The sequence below is a fragment of the Coffea arabica genome, chromosome 1c (genome assembly GCF_036785885.1).
Source record: "Coffea arabica cultivar ET-39 chromosome 1c, Coffea Arabica ET-39 HiFi, whole genome shotgun sequence".
In the NCBI taxonomy this organism is placed as follows: domain Eukaryota; kingdom Viridiplantae; phylum Streptophyta; class Magnoliopsida; order Gentianales; family Rubiaceae; genus Coffea; species Coffea arabica.
In genome coordinates, this window is record NC_092310.1 from 5,893,768 (window position 1) to 5,915,118 (window position 21,351).

General features: G+C 39.1%; 1 protein-coding gene across 3 annotated transcripts; it reads left to right on the forward strand.

The window, feature by feature from the left end:
* The first annotated feature begins 4,822 nt into the window (after positions 1-4,822).
* On the forward strand, positions 4,823-9,983 carry LOC140008398 (uncharacterized). 3 transcript variants are annotated; one of them, XM_072052586.1, is made up of 4 exons: positions 4,823-5,447; positions 5,768-6,044; positions 6,759-8,977; positions 9,047-9,983. In XM_072052586.1, exons 3-4 carry the CDS (start codon positions 6,764-6,766, stop codon positions 9,887-9,889), a joined length of 3,057 nt encoding a protein of 1,018 aa, XP_071908687.1. In that variant the 5' UTR covers positions 4,823-5,447; positions 5,768-6,044; positions 6,759-6,763; the 3' UTR covers positions 9,890-9,983. The 3 variants fall into 3 exon arrangements, with proteins under 3 accessions (XP_071908687.1, XP_071908650.1, XP_071908719.1); XM_072052549.1 differs by having other exon boundaries at positions 5,848-6,044; XM_072052618.1 differs by having other exon boundaries at positions 5,964-6,044.
* Positions 9,984-21,351: the final 11,368 nt, after the last annotated feature.

The window sequence follows — 21,351 nt, forward strand, 5'->3', positions numbered from 1 at the left end:
CTTTTGCTGTAAAGCTGATGGCTATTTTAACACTTGTGCAGGTATTTATAGAGTTGAAGATCCAAGAAAACAATTCTGGTGACTGAAATCTTCTGTCTCTCGTTAGCATCATAAATCCATGTTCTCACCTTTCATGCAAAAGTCCGTGTTCTCACCTATCATCCAAAAGTCCGCTTTTATAATTTATTTGACATAAATGCAGAACATCTACACGAAAAGTCCATGTTATAAACATGTTTGCATCTACATAAGACAGAGTTTCTTTCCCTGCATATGACGTCTATGTAATAAGCTTTATTTCCTAGGGGGTCCTACAACAATCTAGTTCAGTCTTTAACTCTCAACAAATTTTTGAATAAACATCCTGTTGTTTTTTCCTGTCTTTTTCTTCATATTCAAATCACATGTTTTAATAATGAAGTTCTAATGCATCTATATTTATGTTTGTCTATATTGCTAATTTTATTTAATAGTTCAAACAATAATGTAAAATATTCATGTCATTTCTAGCCAATTGAAATACCAAAAAAGAAAAAGAAAAATTATTGTTTAATCACCTTAATTTGGATACACTATATCTTGTTCACATTCTACGTAGATATTTAATTGAGTGCTTAATTATCAATATAAGCCAAAAAATGATAAAACTAATTATCAACTAATGATGGATATAATTAGATGGATTGTGAGTCTATAACAAATTTGATACCAATTATACAAAAGAGAAGAAACATGCTAAAAATTATTAGTAGGAATAAATGAAATAGAAAAATAAAAAAAGAAGAAAAAAAAAGTTGAAAATAAATTTAGGGTCCAGTTTAACCTTGCACCCGTTAACAAGTGATTTATTCTCCCTCCTCATTCTTAATTTTCAATTTTGGACACTTTGATACACTTTAACACTAAATCTTGAGGATCCATCTCATCAAAGAAAATTCTAAGATTATCAACCGCCCAGAATTTCATACACTTTATCGTTAAAATTTTAAAGCTTTGGGAAAAAAATGCCGTACCAAACTTTATGAGCAGATGACGAGGGTTGCAATAATTTCAGGAGTTCTTTTATTTTTAAATATTTCCACCCAAAAAATTTTTCCGAACTTTTTTTTTTCTTTTGCTAGTTTTTGTCAACTTATATGCATCCCATCTCAGTATTTTAATTCAGCTCCAATCCCTAGTCTCGTGGTCTGCCAAAAAAAGAAAAAAATGAAAGACTTCGCTGTAACTAGGATGACTTCGAAATTATCAGATGGTTGATTTATTGTTCTAAAAATTATATCCTCCCAAGTATTATAACTCTCAAAGCAACACAATAACTTGTCAAAATCAAAGACAACCAATATGTCTAAAGTATGACAAAATTAACTGATCTGGACGTGCACTTTCTTCCTGTAGTATATGTTTTTAATTTTAGGCTCGGGCCCTTTGGTTACTTTATGAGCAAACTTTTCAAAAAAAAATTTCCTGTAGTGATGGAATGACTCCTCTTATTTAATCTTCTAACTAGCGGAATAAGGCACCATATGAAGCAACTACCTTTATTGTCATATTCTATAGGAATAATCGTTTTTCTGTTCATTTTCTTATTCTTAGTATGTCTTGAATTTCTTCAAAATTCTCTTGCCAAGATCCACTTGATGCCAAAGGAAGTATTGACATGTTTGTTTATTCTCTTGCTATCGTAGTCTTAGAGCCCAGGCCAGGCTGCCAGATTGCCAAGCATCAAGTTAGGACAAGGAAGAAGAAAAGTACATATGATCGATCTTTCTTTTTTTTTTTTTTTTTTGTGTCCCGCAAGGAGTGGACCCCGCAGACTATTCACCACCCTCAACAACTTGCTAGCAGCAAGGTTCGAACCAGAGACCTGAGGCTCCATCTTCAGCAACCTCAACCACCAGACCAACCTCAACCGCAGGCTCGATCTTTCATGTTATTGGTGTATACATTAAATTTGCTTCGAAAAAACTATGTCAAAGACTGCCGACAACAATAACCTATTTGAGGTCAAATTCTCGACATTTTCTGGTCTAAAAAAATGGCAAACTCTCAGTCAAATGCGTATAGCATTCGGAAAAGATATATAGTTTTTACTTTTCTCAGGCACGCAGCAGTGGACGTTTCCCATGGAGTTAACAGCATCCGCCTATTCTTTAACGGGGCAAGATGTTGCCCATGGCATTGAGATAAATAGCAGACGTTGGGCGGCAGGTTGACATCTGCGCAGGTTTTCCACACGGAAAGAAGCTACGGCGGGGAAAAATATTGCCGACTCTAGTTTGGAACATTCAAGAGCTAAAATTAATTTAATTCTATTGTCATTAAATTGCATATGACACTTCATTTTTTACATGTGTTTTAAATTGTCAAAGAGATTGAGTGGTGCTTGTACGCGATAAAAATTTCAAGTCTGCAAAACGACAAGAAAACACACGACAAATATATACTATATAAATTTAGAAAAATATGTGAGTACAATCTCTGGGGTTTTCTCGATCTTGTGAAGAGTTTCCCTCGATTCTTCTCCTCGAACACCAATCCAAGGGCTTCGCAGCTTGTTCTTGGATCAACCACCGACTCCTTCAAATCTTGATATGGAAGATTTGAAGGATTTGAAAATACTTGAAGGCTCAAGCCTTGATATGCGGAAGACTTGAGGAGCTTTGAGACCCAGACCTTCGTAGCTTGAAGCTTCAATACTTGAGTATATGAGATGCTTTCTTGATATCTCTGTGTGTCCCTGTCTGTGTGTGTGTGTGTTTGATTTGGTTAAGAGACCTCTATTTATAGTTGTAGCAAGAGGTAGAGGTTGAGAACCTGTGTACCACTTTACTTGTCTTGCAAGACGTGCAGTCATATTAGGACTGTACCAGTCAAATATTATCTCTTCATTTTATATTTATTAATAAAGAGATAAGAAATTTATCGATTGGCCAAACTCGTGGGGACACGTGACATGGCGCCGTTTGACTGGCCAAGCTATTGCAGTATATAAGAGACATACTTGGATTAAATAACTCTAAATATTATCCCTTTAACACGAAATAAATATTTAGATATTTATCCAATGGACATGTGACATGATATGATTTGGTTGGTGGAGATATCCCTGCAATTTGAATTGATCTGGAACACCTCACCTTGACACGTGGCAAAATATAATTGGTCATTTAATAACCAATTCTTCCAAGTGTACGTGCCATATGGCAATATCCGATTGGATGAAAATATTCTATAGACCAATGGTAATTTTTAGAATTTAATGAAAATTCCATTGTCTACAAATGCCCCCTCGAAACTTGTGCGTGAATGCTGGATATCGGAGCAAATTTTGAACGGACAAGTTTTGACATATATATATTTTTTCCCTTTTTTCTTTTCTCCCTTTTTTTTTTTTTTCCTTCCTTTTTTCCAATTTGATTTGAATGCCGCAAGGCTGAGATTTAAGTATCAATACAGCCACGGGTCTTGATCAATTCATACCATGTAGCCATGCAAGACATTTAAATTCCATCACCGCCCCAATCATCAAATGCGAGAGATACGCATAGTCAAATTGGAAAATCCCGAGGCCGGATCATGTTAATCCAAGTGATGTTCACAAACGTAATTTACTTGGACCTTTGCAATGTTTGTGGCTTTGGATTGAATTCACTTCATCAATGTTGTCTTGTCCTAGGAGCAAGACAATCATTAATCTCCAATTCAAACGTATGAAGCTACTAGCCATGGCCCTTAACATAAAATAATGGTTGCATGCACTTAGTGCTTTCAATTTCCCGTAAGTCAAATTTCATGTAGTACTTGAATTCCTAGTAGCATTTGCTATCAATGATGATTAGGCAAGTCCTGCAAGTCCCGTAGCTCCCGAGGCCGGATTACTCAATTTGGAAGCTTTGTATCCACCGTTTGAATATCAATCCAAGTAAAGTCCGTTCAATACCGTGGCTTCACTCAAAGCTTTGCAATTCAAATCAATTCATAGTCTTTATTCAAAGCTCTGCAATGCCGTGGCTATTGAATTGGTGATAAAGTAGCCGCCAATTTTAATTATAACCATTTGTCCTCAAGAAGCCAACGTATTCATTTGTAGAATATTGCATATCGTATGCCCAATCATCTACGTGCAAGGTGCTTTAAAAAATGAAATCACAGGAATCAAATTGATCTTCTATGCACCTTGCTTATCAACTCCACACGGAACTCCACCGCTCCGGAATTTGAGATCATTTTTCCTTGTCAGCCTTGGGAACTCAAGCCGCAAACCGCTAAGAACTCCTCTAACATGACCAGGACTCTTGAACTGACAGGCTCCATTCCTTGTTAATTTCAACGTCCAAGCAACTTAGAAATCTGAAATCCCATTGCAATGGAGACCACCATCAGCTAATCTCCCAAAACCTACAAAGGCCTTGCGAGAAATTTCTTTCCTTCGGCCGAGAGACTTCATATTCATTTGCCCAAATTTCCAGGCCTTCCTTCGCTCGCCATTTAAGGAAACCGAACTCTATGCTCCATTAAGAATAATAATAATAATGGCCATCAATTTTAATTATAACCTTTTGTCCTTAAGAAAGCCCAATATATTCATATGGGAAACATTGCATATTGCTTGCTTAACCATTTACGTGCAAGGCATTTCAAAAGTGAAATCATAGGAATCAATTGACCTCCCATGCATCTTGTTCACCAATCTCGCACGGAAATCATCATAGGAATCCAATTGGTCATAGAAGTCTTAGGAACCACGGAACTCCACCGCTTCCAAACTTCAAGCTTTGCCAACTCTATAGCAGTGTCTTGTATCATATAGGATAGCTACGTGGAACATCACCAATTCATGCATCCAAGCCGAATCATCACATGGAACAGCTTTATGTCTCCTACTTCAGACTGACTCCATTCTTTGCAGTATTCAATCCTTTGAAGTCAGGATTTGCACCACTGATAAACTAAATAATTAATTTCTTCACTGATCACATTCGGAACTCAAGGAGCACTCTGACACAAATGCTAAGAACCCAACTCGCGGAGGACACCAATTGCAAGAACAATTCTTTTCGAAAGCCACCTTGAGTCAGAGCTCTACATCCCATTATACAAAGCAAGCAGAACCCGATTCCTTTTGCAAGTAAACTTCCTCAGCTCGACAAATTAGCCTGCTAAACCGCGAGTACTTCGAATAATGAACCCTTTAGTGTCTTAAATTGAACCACTTATGACCAGAATCCTTCGTGAATATAGGATGCATATTTTTTTATAAATACCCGGTGGTTGAGGCATCAGTTTACCCACAAACCAAAGGCAAACTCTCCCTAGTTTCTTTTTCGCTCGTGTTACCGGATTGCTGCTACGCCTTTATTTGCCGTTGCCGTCGCTACTTGCTATCTACCAATTTGCCCCAATTTGTTGTCTTCTCGTAGCAACCAGTCCCCATTGTTGACTTGGAGGTACACACACTACGCTTTGTATGCACTTTCTTTTTTTTTTTGTTTTTTCTTTTTTTTTTCTTCCGTTTTCGTGCAAGACACTACGCATCACATGTACCTCTTTTTACTGGTTTCGCATGAAGCTTCTTACTGCAGGAATTGATTACATTATGGCTGCCAGCCATGTCTTTAATGTAAATATTTGACATTTAGGTACCCAAGACTCCCTTTTTCAGCACCTAACCATTATGAGGAACTTTCGGCAATAGACTTTGTTTACTTCGCTTCATCCTTGGCACTTGAAATTTGCACCTTACGCATGTTGCATTTTGAACCCATAGGATAACATATAGTCTTCTAGTCATCTCGCGCACGGTTTCCACTTATTTCAAAAGCATCATATTTGACCTGCTCCCATCAGCTGGAACATCGCATTCAAGCATCTGATTTCCACGAGGCTCTTGACAAACCCATTTCGGCTCAGTAAAGTCATCCCAAGGTCGCAAACTCTTGAACGAGTTTTATTTGTCTCTTCAGCTGCATCGTCAAGTTGCCGCTGCCGCCAGAGCTAGTAGTCATCTGCTGGTTACAAAAGAAAAAAAATCCTCCGCTTCCCAGGTACTTGCGGCTCCACCATTTTTACTTGCAATAATTAATTATTACAAGAAGATTTAGTCAATTGAGATGCTTAGAGCCCCACGATTTTACCAAACAGTTTCTCAAAATATTGCTTGAAAAAGAAGCTTGGGTTTCAGCTGGAAGGCTGAATCTAACCGATTGACACTTGGCTCAAAACATTATTGGAAGCACCTTTAAATATTATTCGAAATCATGTATGCCCTTTAAATATATATATATATATATATATATATATATATATATATATATATATATATATATTTTTTTTTTTTTTTTGAAAATGAAGATTGGCTCAAAATATTATTTTTTTGAACTATTCCTTGGGGCTGAAAATTTAATCTCAAAATGTGCACCATTTTTTTTTTGTTTGTTTTTTTTCCATCTATTAATATAATACCAAATATGATACTTGAGCAAAAAATTTTCCCCTTCTTTTCGCTAAAACTTAAAAATTTTTTTGTTTTTTTTGTTTTTTTTTTTTGTTTTTGTTTTTGTTTTTGCTCATTTACTAGGGTAACACCAAATATGATATTTGAATCCCCCTTTTTCCTTAACACTAAATATGATATTTGAGCAATTTTTTTTTTTTTTTTTTTTTTTTGCACCAACCCATGCCAATATCCCAACTTTACCAACTTGCTCTCTTGTAAACAACCCACCTCGTGCCTAATATTTTCTCTTACACAATTTCAGCAATCATGCAAATTAAGGACTACGCCGTGCCACTGCCCCATATCTCATTGACGGATGAAAGGGGAGGGCCTCAATCAAAGAGCTTGTCGCTACATGTGTATAAACCAGCTGTTGGGGCGCTCGCCGAATCTTTTATACCCCTTGAAGGATGCTTTCATCTCGAAGACTGGACTAGCAAGTGGACTAAGGAAGTGGTGGCACCGTCGACTTTCTCCACTACGTCAAGGGAAGAAGAAGTGGTCGTGCTAAACTCGTCTCTTCACAATGGAGATCCAGAAATAGCCAAATTCACTCTTCCGTTCGTGGGATTCAATGTTGACAAAGCTACATGGAAAACCCCTTCGTCATTCTTCGGCGAGGCGTGCTTTACCTCCCATTACTGGGAGTGGATTGAGGACATGCTTGGAAGGCATAAAGACATACTCACACGCGCTGGCATATTTGAAGCCGTCTACGCGTCGAGATACTCCTACGACCGCTGTGAAAATATCTTGCGAGTCTTATTCAAATATTGGTGTCCCTCGACGAACACACTCCATACGCCCGTTGGGGAGTTGTCCATCACACTTTGGGACCTTTATCGACTTGGTGGCCTTTCGATCGATGGCGCGTTTTTTGATGAAGTTGTTCCTTCGGCGCGGGAGCTCCTTACTCGTGACAAAGAAGGGAAGCCACTTCTCCCCGAGAGTTGCAGGCACCTCTTTTCTGCCTACTACCACCTTTGGACGAACGACCAAGGGTTATGGATGAAGGACTGGATTCGCTTCTGGTTCAAAGGAGAGACTAGGTATAGGACTCCTCCGAGCAGAGCGAATAGAAGGAAGACCACATCTAAACCAAAAATGACTTACAACCCTTCTGGAAGCGTGGAGCCTTACGACCTTGCTGATACGAAGGACTTCAACGTCCCTTTCGACACACTGGACATTCCAGGGTATTTAAGAAAGGAAACCTACATTGCGGCATTCATAGCGTGCTGGATTTGCAAGTTTCTTTTGCCAAGCAAAAAGGTCGATCGTATTCGCCCAAGTGTTTTTAAGGTTGCATGCTTAATGGCTACAGGGAAAAGATTTTGTCTTGCAATTCCCGTCCTTGCGAGCATATATCATGGGTTGAGGGAGATCGTCCACGCCCCTAACCTTGGAGAATGCGGGGTAGCTTTTCCAATCCATTACGTCTATGCTTGGATTGGCCAATACTTTGACGTATACCACGAGAATAGTCAAGTGAGCAGCCACCACGCGCGCATGACGAGATTTAGCGGTGAGAAAATGGTAATATTTTATGGCCAATTGGAAGCTGAGGAAATTTTCAAAGAAGTGAATCCTTTGATGCTCCCTAAATTGTGCTGGACTGAGAATGAAGAAAAGGCGTTGATCGATGACGGATCCTTATCATCAAGACTCACGAGCTATTTCATTAGTCAACGCTCTTGCCATTTAACTCTACGTAAGGACAATACTTTTATTATTGAAAAATATAATCCTTGCAGGTTTAGCAGACAATTCGGCTTTTGTCAAGACATTCCCAACAACTTGAAAGAAATCACTCACACTTACACTTTGGGCGAGGCTATTCAACTATGGGATTCTTCAGTTCGCACACAGACGCGGTCTCGGATGACTATACCCGCGCATAGGAAGCATCCATTGATCACAAAAGAGTATGACGCCTGGTGGTCGACTCGGTCAAATAGTGTCTCTTCAACTTCCTTTAAATTCACCGTTAAGATCCCTCAGCAATCATCGAAGAAGGGTAAGATTACCTCCGCTAACGAGTCAGTGCATCATAATGGAGCTATAGAGATTGTAACGGGTCTTGCCTCATCCACCCTGCGGAAGAACAAAACTACTAGCAGTCCCTCGAAAAATATTGCTACAAGGAATAAGTCTTCCAAGGACTCTCGGCAGGCCATCAAAGAGGCGCAACCAGCGGTTCCAGCGAAGAAGACGCCGCCCAAAGATTCGAAATCCTTATCGGCAACTCATACTGAAGAAGATATCGAAATTGAAACGGTGGACGATCGTGATTCTATCGAGGCTATAGAAAAGGAAGGAACTCAAGTTCAGGACATCGGATCTACCCAAGAAGGGGTCCATTCATTGGCGAGCGGTAGTAGTAGTCAAGATCGTCATTGGAACCGATCGAAGAAGAGGACATCTTCTGACTTGGAGGAGATTTCCTTTACACCACTGTCGGTTGAAGTGTCGCCACTTAAGGTAATCATCTCTCCATCTTTTTCCCTTTTTTGTAATAATTCTTTTTTTTTTTAACTTTTTCCTTTTCAGCCCCCGTTTCTTGAATTCCGTCAAGAAGGTGTTGGTAACAATTCATCACCCGAACTCGAAGCTGATGATATAATCTCAAACAACAAGAGTGACGAAGTAGCTATCAGTACTCCAAGACAACTTGCCCCCAGTGGAGGTACTTCGTCAATGCATAAGAAGGAGCTGACTAGTTCACACGAGATTCGAAAAAGGCCTAAGGTGGCATTGGTTTCAGAATTCCATGGTCAAAAGTTGATCCAGGCACATCGAAGAAAGTACTTGCAAAGCTTATGGATGGATTTCCGCGGACAGATTCTTGACACTCCAATTGAGCAGATCTCTTCTTTAAAAGAGTGTGCAGAGGAAATCATTGCAGAAATCACAAGAACGGATCCCGCCAATGGTCTCCCTTTAAAAGACCACTTGATGGAATTGTTTGCCAAGGCGGAGGCTTATGATGTTCTAGCATCTTCATCGTGGAAAAGGATGAGCAAAGAAACACATGCAGAACTCCTTTCCAAAGCGACCGTCCAACTCGAGAAAGTTAAGGCAAAGGGAGAAGAGCTAACTTGTCATTTGCAACGTTTTGAAGAAGAGTTACAATCCATTGAAGCCAGGAAGAAAGTTCTACAACAGGAACTCATCAGTTTGGAGAAGCAAAGCTTGGAAATCACGTCAACTATCGATCAAAAGCACGCGACTTCCAAAGAGATCCAAGCCGAAATAACCCAAGCGCATGATGAGCTATCTTCCATTGAAAACACTAGCATCTTGACTGATGATGCTGTGAAGGAACTTGAAGACATGAAGTCTGCACTTGAATCATATAAAGCAGCTGTAGTGGAATACAAATTTGATATTTAGACTTTCCACCATGTTCTTCTTTTCCTTGAATCACTCATTTTTTTCCATGTAATGAATTTTTCCTTCTTAATCATAAAACGCTTTTAATTTCTTATCTCTTGTGTTTTTTTATTTATTTTTTAAGAGAAAAGAACTCAAATGGAGCCTTTTATTTTATTATTATTATTATTTTTTTTTTTGGAAATTTTTTTTTTTTTTTTTTGCAAGGGACAAAGATTTGATTTGGAATGGTGTAACTGAACTTAGAAGTTGCCTTCCAAGCTGCCTACGTATCCCAACAAGGGAATCAAGTCACACGTAGTTCCTGCCGTTCACATTTTAACCTCATGCGGGCCAGGAGTATCTATTTGTTTACCACCTTAGACTTGGTGAAGTGTTTCAGCAGTTTAATCACATACTACACTATTGGTAGTTGCCATCCACAGTTTTAGCTCATGCGGGCCAGGAGCCTTGCGCGGTTCCGATTACGCATAGTATCTTTTTAGGTACTTGCCATTGATGGGGCCAACCCTTAACCCGTCTTCAGCAACCAACTTGTATGAGCCATTTGTATACACTTCTCGAACAACATAGGGCCCATCCCACTTAGAAATAAACTTTCTTTGACCGCCATGAGTGAGAATGATCGGTCTCCGAACGGCGAGTACTAAATCCCCAATCTGGAAAGAGCGTGGCCGGACATGTTTATTAAATGCTTTTGAAAGGCGGGTTTGATAACACTCAATCCGTTGCTGGGTTTCCAATCTCTTTTCGTCGAGTGCTTCTAACTCCTCAAGGCGAAGACGGACATTATCTTCTCCACTGAGCCCTTCTTGAATCGCAATTCTTAGCGAAGGTATTTGACACTCAAGTGGAAGAACAGCTTCAACACCATAAACAAGTGCGTATGGGGTCGCTTGTGTGGGAGTTCGAAAAGTAGTTCGGTATGTCCAAAGTGCTTCTCCAATTCGAAGATGCCAATCCCTTCTCGATTTATTCACGACTTTCTTCAACAGACTACATAAGGTCTTGTTGAATGCTTCAGCGAGTCCATTTGCAGCAGCGTAGTACATGGACGAATTGTATTGTTTGAAATGAAACTTCTCGCAAAGTTTGTCCATTGCTACATTGCAAAAAGGCTTACCATTATCGGTAATGATATAACGTGGGACTCCATACCGATAAATGATGTGCAAGCGAATGAAATCCACTACATTCTCCTTTTTGACCTCTCTTAGGGGAACCGCTTCAGCCCACTTTGAAAAGTAATCTGTAGCCGCCAAAATAAAAACATGTCCGCCAGAAGATTTCGGAAGTGGTCCAACTATATCCAAACCCCAAGCATCGAACGGCCAAGAAGCCACAGTTGGGTGCAATGGTTCAGGGGGCTGATGGATGAAATTGCCATGAAATTGACATGCTTGACATCTTCTAGCAAAGTCAATGCAATCCTTTACCATTGTTGGCCAGTAGTATCCCATTCGTTTAATACGAAAGTGTAATTTCGGGCCATACTGGTGAGCACCGCATATCCCAGAGTGAGCCTCCTCCATTGCTTGCATGGCCTCATCTTCTCCAAGACATCGTAGAAACACCCCATCGAATGACCTTCGGTAAAGCGTCCCTTTGTAGTAAATGAAACGTGGTGCTCGACGACGTATATCAACCCTTTTCTTAGGATCTTCTGGCAGCTTCCCATGATTAAGGTAATCAATGATGAGGTGACGCCAATCTTCCTTTTCGATCTCATGGACAAAAATATGATAAGTATTTTCTTTTTCACTATCATTACCTTCATCAAACATTGGAGGTATGACCCAATTTTGACATATTGAAATCTGATTTCGATGAGAAGGTAGAGTGATCATGGACGCCATCCTTGCCAAAGAATCAGCTTGTTGGTTGAAATTTCTAGGGATATGTTCTATAGTGACATTACCTAAATATCCCATGAGTTGCCTTGCATACTTGTAATATGGGATCAATTCAGGTTTCTTGACATCATAAACACCAAGGAGTTGATTTACCACCAATTTTGAATCACCGTAGACTCTAAGATGCAACTGCTTCATGTCTACAGCCGTTTCAAGACCGAGAATCAACGCCTGATATTCAGCCACATTGTTGGAACACCGGCGTGTTAAAGTGAAAGAGTATGGCAATATGTCTGCTTCAGGAGTATAAAAGACAACTCCCGCACCAGCTCCATCATGGTGGGCAGCTCCATCGAAATACATTGACCACGGCAATTCGACCATAAACACTTCTTCATCGGGAAGTTCATCAGTCAAATCCCACTCGGCAGGTAGGGGATGATCGGCTAAAAAGTCTGCCAATATTTGTCCTTTGACAGCCTTTGCAGGTACGTAAATAATTTCAAATTGCTGAAATTGGAGGTACCATCTCGCGAGCCGATCAGACAGTACAGGTTTTGCCATCACATATTTAATGGGATTAGACTTAGATATGAGTCGAATAGTGTGTGCTTGAAAATAATGTTTTAATTTCTGAATGACAAATATAAGTGCCAAGCACAACTTCTCGATGGGTGAGTAATTCAACTCATTAGGTGTCATCATCCGACTCAAGTAATACAGCACATGCTCCTTCCCTTCATCATTTTCTTGAGCAAGTAAGGCCCCAACCGACCGTTCTTGAGCGGAAATATAAAGAATCAATGGTTTTCCTGGGATGGGTGCAGTCAAAACTGGAGGACTCATGAGATACGTTTTGATGCTTGTAAAGGCATTCCTACACGATTCATCCCACTCGAAGGGCACCCCTTTCTTCATCAGTCGACTGAAGGGTTGGCATCGCCCGGCCAAATTAGAGATAAACCTCCGGATATATGCCAACTTCCCTTGAAGGCTCTTCAATTCATGAATATTTCGCGGTTCAGGCATGTTCACGATGGCATCGATTTTAGATCGATCGACCTCTATTCCCCGTTGATGAACGATGAAACCGAGAAATTTGCCAGAAGTGACTCCGAATGCGCATTTCAAAGGATTCATCTTCAGTTGGTATCTTCGAAGGCGTTGAAAAACTCTTCGAAGATCTTGAATATGATCCTCTCGCTTCTTTGATTTCACCACAAGGTCGTCGACGTAGCACTCCACATTCTTATGGAGCATATCATCAAAAATTCTTTGCATTGCCCTTTGATATGTCGCTCCAGCGTTCTTCAAGCCAAACGGCATCACTTTATAGCAATAAATTCCCTTGGGGGTGCGGAAGGCAGTGAGCTCCTCATCCTCGGGCGCCATACGTATTTGATTGTAGTCAGACGATCCATCGAGAAAAGATAGCGCTTCGTGCCCGGTCGTAGCATCTACCGTCAATTCCGTGATGGGGAGCGGAAAATCATCTTTGGGACAAGCCTCATTTAAGTCTCGAAAATCAACACAAATTCGGATTTGCCCATTCTTCTTCCTCACAGGAACAATGCTTGAAATCCATGTTGGATATTTTACTTCTCGTATGAATCCGGCTTCAATCAATCGATTTATCTCATTTTCTATCAGAGGAATCAATTCGGGCCGAAAGCGCCTTTGCGTTTGCTTAACAGGTTTTGTTCCTCGCTTGACGGACAAATTATGAACGGCGACCCTTGGATCCAAACCAGGCATTTCTGAGTAATTCCAGGCAAAGACGTCCCTGAACTCGAGCAGCAAATCAACATACTCTTTTTCTTCTTCAGGAGTCATACAAGAGCTTATGTAAATTGGGCGGGGGTCGTCGCTTGTGCCAAGGTTAATCTCTTTTAGCTCATCGACCGTATTTTTTACTCCTTGTTCAAGTTCAGCGGGAGCGTCATCTGCATCTTCTTCTTCTTCTTCAAGGTCACTGATTGTAATATGGTGACAGGAAGCCGTACTTTCTTGACCCTGTTCTTAAAAAATAGTTTCAATTCTTACATTGAATAAGTCTCCATAGTGCATGAAGAAATTGGAGACTCGCTTTCTTGGTCTGTTCTTCTTTATTGGAGTAAGACTTTCTTCCCTGGCAACTTGGTACTCTTGTTTCTTACTGCCTAATCTCTCATAGACGGGCGACTTCAGGTTTTTCGACTGCGGGCCAAGTCTGTCAAACACAGAAGTACGTTTTGACTTATTTCCCAATCGATCGAACACAGATCTCTTTCGGCTTGTGACCTCCATTTCTTCGTTCACATAGTTACAACTCGCTCTTTTGATCATTATACGAACAGGAGAGGGCGGTTGATAACCAAGACCCATCGACGAACTTTCAACATTATAACCCTTTTCTTTCAGCATTTTCTGCGTAGGTGTCAATCCGTGAGTCCTCTCGCCAGTCACTTCAGGAGGGAGTTTGCCCAATGTATTTTTCTCATTTGGGTTATAACCCGCCTTAGCAAGAAGTCTATAGGCGTTTGGATCAAAACTTTCTTGAGTCCGATTAGTTGGTAGCGAGTAATGTTCCACTGCCGGTTCTTCTTTGGGACGAACAAACCCTTGCAAGCTCACCTCCTCAATTTTAACAGGCTCTATCTTGGTGAGCGGAACATTCAATGTGTCATTTCTGATAAAAGAAGACTGACCTTCTTCTCTCTTTGACCTTGGAGTATACCGCAAGATGGGTACTTTGGAATCTTGACTTTCTTCCCTTACCGATTCCTTTCTTTTTGCTTCTTTGTGAAGATAAAATTTGGCATCGGCAAAGTGAGTTTCGGCTTCCGTGAAAGGTTTGTCATCGGCAGTAACTTTCTTAACAATACCGTCTCGACAATATTTGAAACATTGATGTAGAGTAGACGGTATAATTTCATTCTCGTGAATCCAGGGTCTTCCCAAGAGCATGTTATAAGAGGTTTTGGCTTCGATGATATGAAATAACGCACTTGAAGACAGCTCACCAATGAGCAATTCAAGCCTTATGAGGCCAATTGCTCTTTGCCCCCCTTGGTTAAATCGTTGAATCATGAGGCGGCTCTGGGAGAGTTCATCGCTTGAGATCCCTAACTCTTTCATAGCACGCACGGACATGATATTGACAGCAGATCCCCCATCAATGAGTATCCGATTCATCTTCTGCTCTCGGACATACGCACTAACAAACAAAGGTCGATTGTGGGTTTTGAACTCAACAGTTAAATCATCATCATCAAAAACGATGGTCGTTGCACAATCCACTGGTGGTTTCTCATCGATTTTGAGTTTTTTCTCAAATTCCACGCCAATTTGTGTGATTTGAGAATTTTCAGCTTTGACGACATTACAAGAGATGGAGTTATCAGCATCGTCACTTAAATACCCCTTGGGTATAAATTCTCTCAGTGTCACAGGCTGTCGAACCTCTTGAAGGAGATGAAAATCTGAAGGAACTGGTTTTGTGGCCACTCCCTTTTGTCTCTTTGTTGCATTTCGTCGTTTTATTGTCACTCCAAGCTTTGTTGAACGAATGCTTTTCGAAAAGATGTACTCCTTTATTTTTGACTTGCAAGTACTCTTCCGAGTGACTAAAGTCCATCCTTCATTGTCATCTTCAATAACATCTTTAATTGAGGATTTTTCAAACTCCTTAGACAAAGCGCTGTTTGTTGTGGATAAAACTTCTATCGGACAACACACAGATCCAAACATTATTGTTGTTTGGTTTGCCGATGCTTTATCCTCCTCAAGAAGAATTTTTCCTTGGCGGGCTAATTCCATAATTTTGTCCTTAAAGACAGCACTTAGTGAGAGAGTGACCAATCAAGCGGTGATAACAGCAATAATTCGAATCATTGACTTGACCAACTTCCTCTGGGCGTTTCATGTCGGGAAGTTCAAGAAGTTTCTCCTTGAAAAGATCATCAAACATTCCTTGTAAATCGGATTCGAGGAATGGGTATTCCTTTTCTTGCATTTCTTTTAGAGTAGGTCTTCTCACCGACCTATTTTGAGGAGAGTCTACTCTTTCGGTGACTTTTCGACTCACCTTGGTAGCAATCTTCATGGGAGCTGTGTTTATTGCCATGGACTCCTTATTATTGAATCTTGAAGGAGGCTTGCCCCCTTTTCTATTTTCTTGTCTTTCATTGTTTTGCCAAGGTGGCTGTACTCGCGAAATTTGAATAGGAAGCCCATCAGTTGCATTGGCCGTGATGCTTAACTCCATGTCATGAGCACGAGTAGCTAATTCTTCAAATGTGTTTGGGCGTATACCCTGCAAAATGTAACTTAGGCTCCAATGCATTCCTCGAATGCACATTTCTATGGCAGAGGGTTCAGACAGCCTGTCCTTGCAGTTGAGACTCAGACTTCTCCACCTATCAATGTAGTTGACCACAGGTTCATCCTTCCATTGACGAGTGTTAGTCAACTCCAGCATACTGACTGTTCTCCTAGTGCTGTAGAAGCGATTCAAGAACTCTTGTTCCAACTGTTCCCAACTGTCGATGGACCCCGGAGTGAGATCAGTGTACCAATCAAACGCGTTGCCCTTCAAGGATCGGACGAACTGTTTGACTAGCAGGTCACCATAGGTTCCAGCGTTATTGCAGGTTTCGACAAAATGGGCCACATGTTGTTTTGGACTGCCTTTCCCATCGAACTGTTGAAACTTAGGCGGTTGATATCCCGCAGGCATTGCTAGATTGTCAATTCTAGCAGTGTAAGGTTTGGAGTAGGTAAAACTTGATTTTGAACTACCCCCATTTTTGTCCTTGATCACGCCTTCAACAAGTTCCTTCAACTGTTCTACGGGGATAGTTCCCTCGGCGGTCACGTGTACTTCCTTCACCTTGTCTTTACCTTTAGATGAGAGATTTTGACGCTCTTGGTTCTCCTTAGAATTCATATGGCTTCCCTCAGGAGCGTGGTCCTTTTGGGTGAGCAGTTGAGCGATAAGAGCATCTTGGTCCTTGATGTGTTTCATCATGGTTTCCATCATCTTGGACATGTTCGAAACTTGTTCTTCGAGACTCAAAGTATTCGTTATCATGGCAGGCATTGCAGCAGAAGAAGCAGCAGAATCTTCAATACAAAATCTTGAATGAAGAGTTTCATGTGAAGAGGCTGATCCAGTGCTTGATGAATCATCGTCATGCTTATAAAATTTGGGTTCGGATCCAATTTCGAGCATGGCAAGAGCCTTCTCAATCGAGGTGAAAACGTCTTGGACCCCCATCGTGGAGGAATAGCTCATTTGTGATGTTGGCCCGAAGACGGGAGTTGGCGCTGAGGGTTCCATGCTACTTTGGGTGGAGGCCCTCGTCATGCTCCTTGTCACAGGACCAACAGCACGGGTATTGGTAGCGACATGTGCAGCTTCCTGAACAGGCTTAGCATCAATAGCCTTGGAACGTGCAATCATGATTTTGTCGCTCTTTGGTGCCATTGGTGATATACGTAGTCGAATTTTCGAGGAGGAGAGATGGAAGGCAGAGATGGTCCCACCGGGCGTGCCAAAAATTTGTACGCGATAAAAATTTCAAGTCTGCAAAACGACAAGAAAACACACGACAAATATATACTATATAAATTTAGAAAAATATGTGAGTACAATCTCTGGGGTTTTCTCGATCTTGTGGAGAGTTTCCCTCGATTCTTCTCCTCGAACACCAATCCAAGGGCTTCGCAGCTTGTTCTTGGATCAACCACCGACTCCTTCAAATCTTGATATGGAAGATTTGAAGGATTTGAAAATACTTGAAGGCTCAAGCCTTGATATGAGGAAGACTTGAGGAGCTTTGAGACCCAGACCTTCGTAGCTTGAAGCTTCAATACTTGAGTATATGAGATGCTTTCTTGATATCTCTGTGTGTCCCTGTCTGTGTGTGTGTGTGTTTGATTTGGTTAAGAGACCTCTATTTATAGTTGTAGCAAGAGGTAGAGGTTGAGAACCTGTGTACCACTTTACTTGTCTTGCAAGACGTGCAGTCATATTAGGACTGTACCAGTCAAATATTATCTCTTCATTTTATATTTATTAATAAAGAGATAAGAAATTTATCGATTGGCCAAACTCGTGGGGACACGTGACATGGCGCCGTTTGACTGGCCAAGCTATTGCAGTATATAAGAGACATACTTGGATTAAATAACTCTAAATATTATCCCTTTAACACGAAATAAATATTTAGATATTTATCCAATGGACATGTGACATGATATGATTTGGTTGGTGGAGATATCCCTGCAATTTGAATTGATCTGGAACACCTCACCTTGACACGTGGCAAAATATAATTGGTCATTTAATAACCAATTCTTCCAAGTGTACGTGCCATATGGCAATATCCGATTGGACGAAAATATTCTATAGACCAATGGTAATTTTTAGAATTTAATGAAAATTCCATTGTCTACAGTGCTAACTGACGAGCGTGGGATATGTATATAATAATAGAGTTCAATCCACAGTTAATCCACAGTCAAATTTTAAATTTGTGATTTACTAAACGCTCTACATATTACTGTAAGTATATTGATCGTGAACGAACATAAGATATTAAGGGTCGATTGTTCGAGAAAAAGTAGACAACTACCGACACCGCTCAAACTTCTCTATTAGTTAAACGATCTACAAATTGAAATAAATAAAACTAAACTAAATTGTGCAACAAAATTCACAAATGAAAGCTTCTTAAATCATGGTATTTCTAACTACTCTTGCAAAGCAAATTTCCAAATCATTGAGCGCTACTACATTGGCTAACTATGGTGTAATTGTCTTATTCATGTCAAACCTAATCTTGTAAAGAATCAATTATATCTATAACTAATCTATACCTACTCTCATAGTTATGAAATTAATTTAATGTTCATTAGTTTCTATGAAGTTATATAGAACAAGCTGCCAAGACCACAAAAGTTTGTCTCTACTCTCATGAGTGTACTTCTTAGGTTTAATATTTCTATGAACTAGTGTCAAATTCTAATTCTCATTACAAATCTAACACCTTAAGATGATCACAATCAATAGTCGGTTAATCATGATTATAAGAACAAAAGTGCTAAATAACTTGTTCAAGATAATAGCATCAAATAACCCAAGAAATATCACAAACAATCCATAAATAGTTGAACCAAAAACTAAGACATGAAACTTAAACAAAAAACAAAGCAAATGAAATAAAGATCCAATATTGTATTATAGTCAAACATTAGAATACAAATACAAGAAATCAAGAGTTAGAGAAAAGAACCCTTGTCGCGTGAGCCTCCAAGCTCTCCCTCCTTCATCTTCAATCTGCATCCAAGTTAATTAAACACAAAGATTGGATGAACTAACTAACTACTCTTACACTAATCAAATATACCTAAAATAAAATCTAGGAGTTTTTAACTTTAGATCTACATTTTGATGGTGGTTCTTTCTTGTTTTTCAGCTGAATTTTGGTCCATGGAAGTCCCTTTTATAGGGAAGAAGAAAGAAAAGCAATAATTGAGCAAGTTGCACAAGTTGTCAACTTTCAGCCGATGTGGAACCAGCCCAAAACTCCAGCTGTATGAATCGATTTCAAAGCCGGTTATGAGGCAATAGATTTGCTTCATTTTTCTGAGAAATTTTGTATTGAAACCGGTTGAATAACCCTTTGAGCTTGAAAGGGTTCCAAGGCCGGTCATAGCTCCCCTGTTTTCTGCCTTGAAAAGGTAGGTTCCTTGTGCACATTGCATTTCCTTGCTTGTATACTTCATGATCACTTTGAATGTACCTTAAATATCATCAAAATTCATCCAAACATCTACTTATTTCACTCCAATAAATGATTGAATCAGTGAAACCTATAAAACATGAAATTTTAACCATTTAAGTACATAGAAATGCAATGTTTTTTCTTTTAACCACAAAATGCAAAACTTAACTAAATAACCTTGTTATTTAACCCCTAAGACAACTAAAACACCCCAAAACACACATACACAACCACATAAAAACATGCAAAACAAGCACTTATCACTAACAATAAATGGAATGCTAATATCATCAAAAATAAATTATTTGGAACTAGCTAAAAAAAATCTATGATGCTAAAAATTTTAAGGCCTTCAAGGTTGTCCACCTAAAAATACGAAATCCACTTACCAGGCCATTGCAATAGGAAAAAATTTAATAGCATCCTCTTGATTTTACTATAGAAGAATTCTAAAAATCAGAATCAGCTTAAATCTAATAGGTAGTAAAACTTTCAATGCTTTTATGTGGCTAGACACATGGTCTTTTACAAGATCTAAGAACATTGGAGAACTGGCCAATTAGACAAATTATTTTTAAAAAATTGTCTTCTCCAATTTTTTTTGAAAGATTGGCCCACAACCACTAAAGTAGATGTTCTGTAATTTACCATTTATAGGTTAACTTGCATAAGGCCTTTGCCGTGAAATACAAGAGGACCTGATTTCATCTCATTTTTCTGTGTAATTCAAACTCGTAAGACAATATAAGACCTTTAGGTAAAGCATGACGAACAAATAGCTATTGGTTACTCTAGAAGGGAGTGAACCAAAAAAAAAAAAAAAAAGGTATTGTGCACTGATAATTCATGACGATATAACTACAAATGCAACCTTCAAAATAAAACTATGCACCAATATTCTAATAATTCATTTCCAAAAACTACAACAACTAGAGGAAATAGTTGGTTATTGAATAGTAATAAATAAAAAGTTTTAGCTGCTACAAATATGGTATTGATATTAATAAATGCTTATTTTGTATATTCTTAGTGTGTTTTATTACTTAGTTTTGGTGTATTTTTAGGATTTTTAAGCATGAAAAATAGCTCCTTTAAGCAATTATTTCTTCAAGTTATATTTGATAATCAAAACTTGCATTTGGATGGTTTAATGTACAATTCTTGTTATTTTTATAGGTTTTTATATTTCCTGATCACTTTGAATCCGATAAAATACAATCAAAATATTAAACGCGATTGACAAGTTGTCGATGCCTGTGCAATAATGAAAATAAACCTAGTTGCCAATTAAAATAATCAAAACCCGATTCTGAGTACTAGAGCAGGGACTCCAGGTATGCAATGAGTTATTTGATTCATCTTGTTCCCGAAAAGTTTGTTTAATCCGATATATTAGAATGGGACTGCTTACTCGCAAGGAATTATTGATGTGTAAAAGGCAAGTAAGGTCGTCTCCTCAGGAATTGAGGATATTTGTCTCTTTTGAATTCCAAAGTAGCACAGGGGATTTTTTTGCATAAAAGATGACAATTAAAGCTGTAGACACCAAATTTTGATTATTTTTAATTTCATTTTTTATCATTTATTATTTATTTATTTATTTATTTTTATTTTTATTTTTATTTTTATTTTTAATTTTTTTTATTGGGTTAGATTCATCATTTTCATTTTTGTAAAATGTTAAAAGTGGCATTAATTCTCTTAAATTTGGTTTGAAAATTGTTAATTTATTTTTAATTAATTTTTGAAGAAAAATGAAAATGAAAAAGAAAGGAAAAATGTGTGGATAGGTGGAAGTGTGAATGTTGGACAAGTGTACAGAATAATCATTAGACAAGTG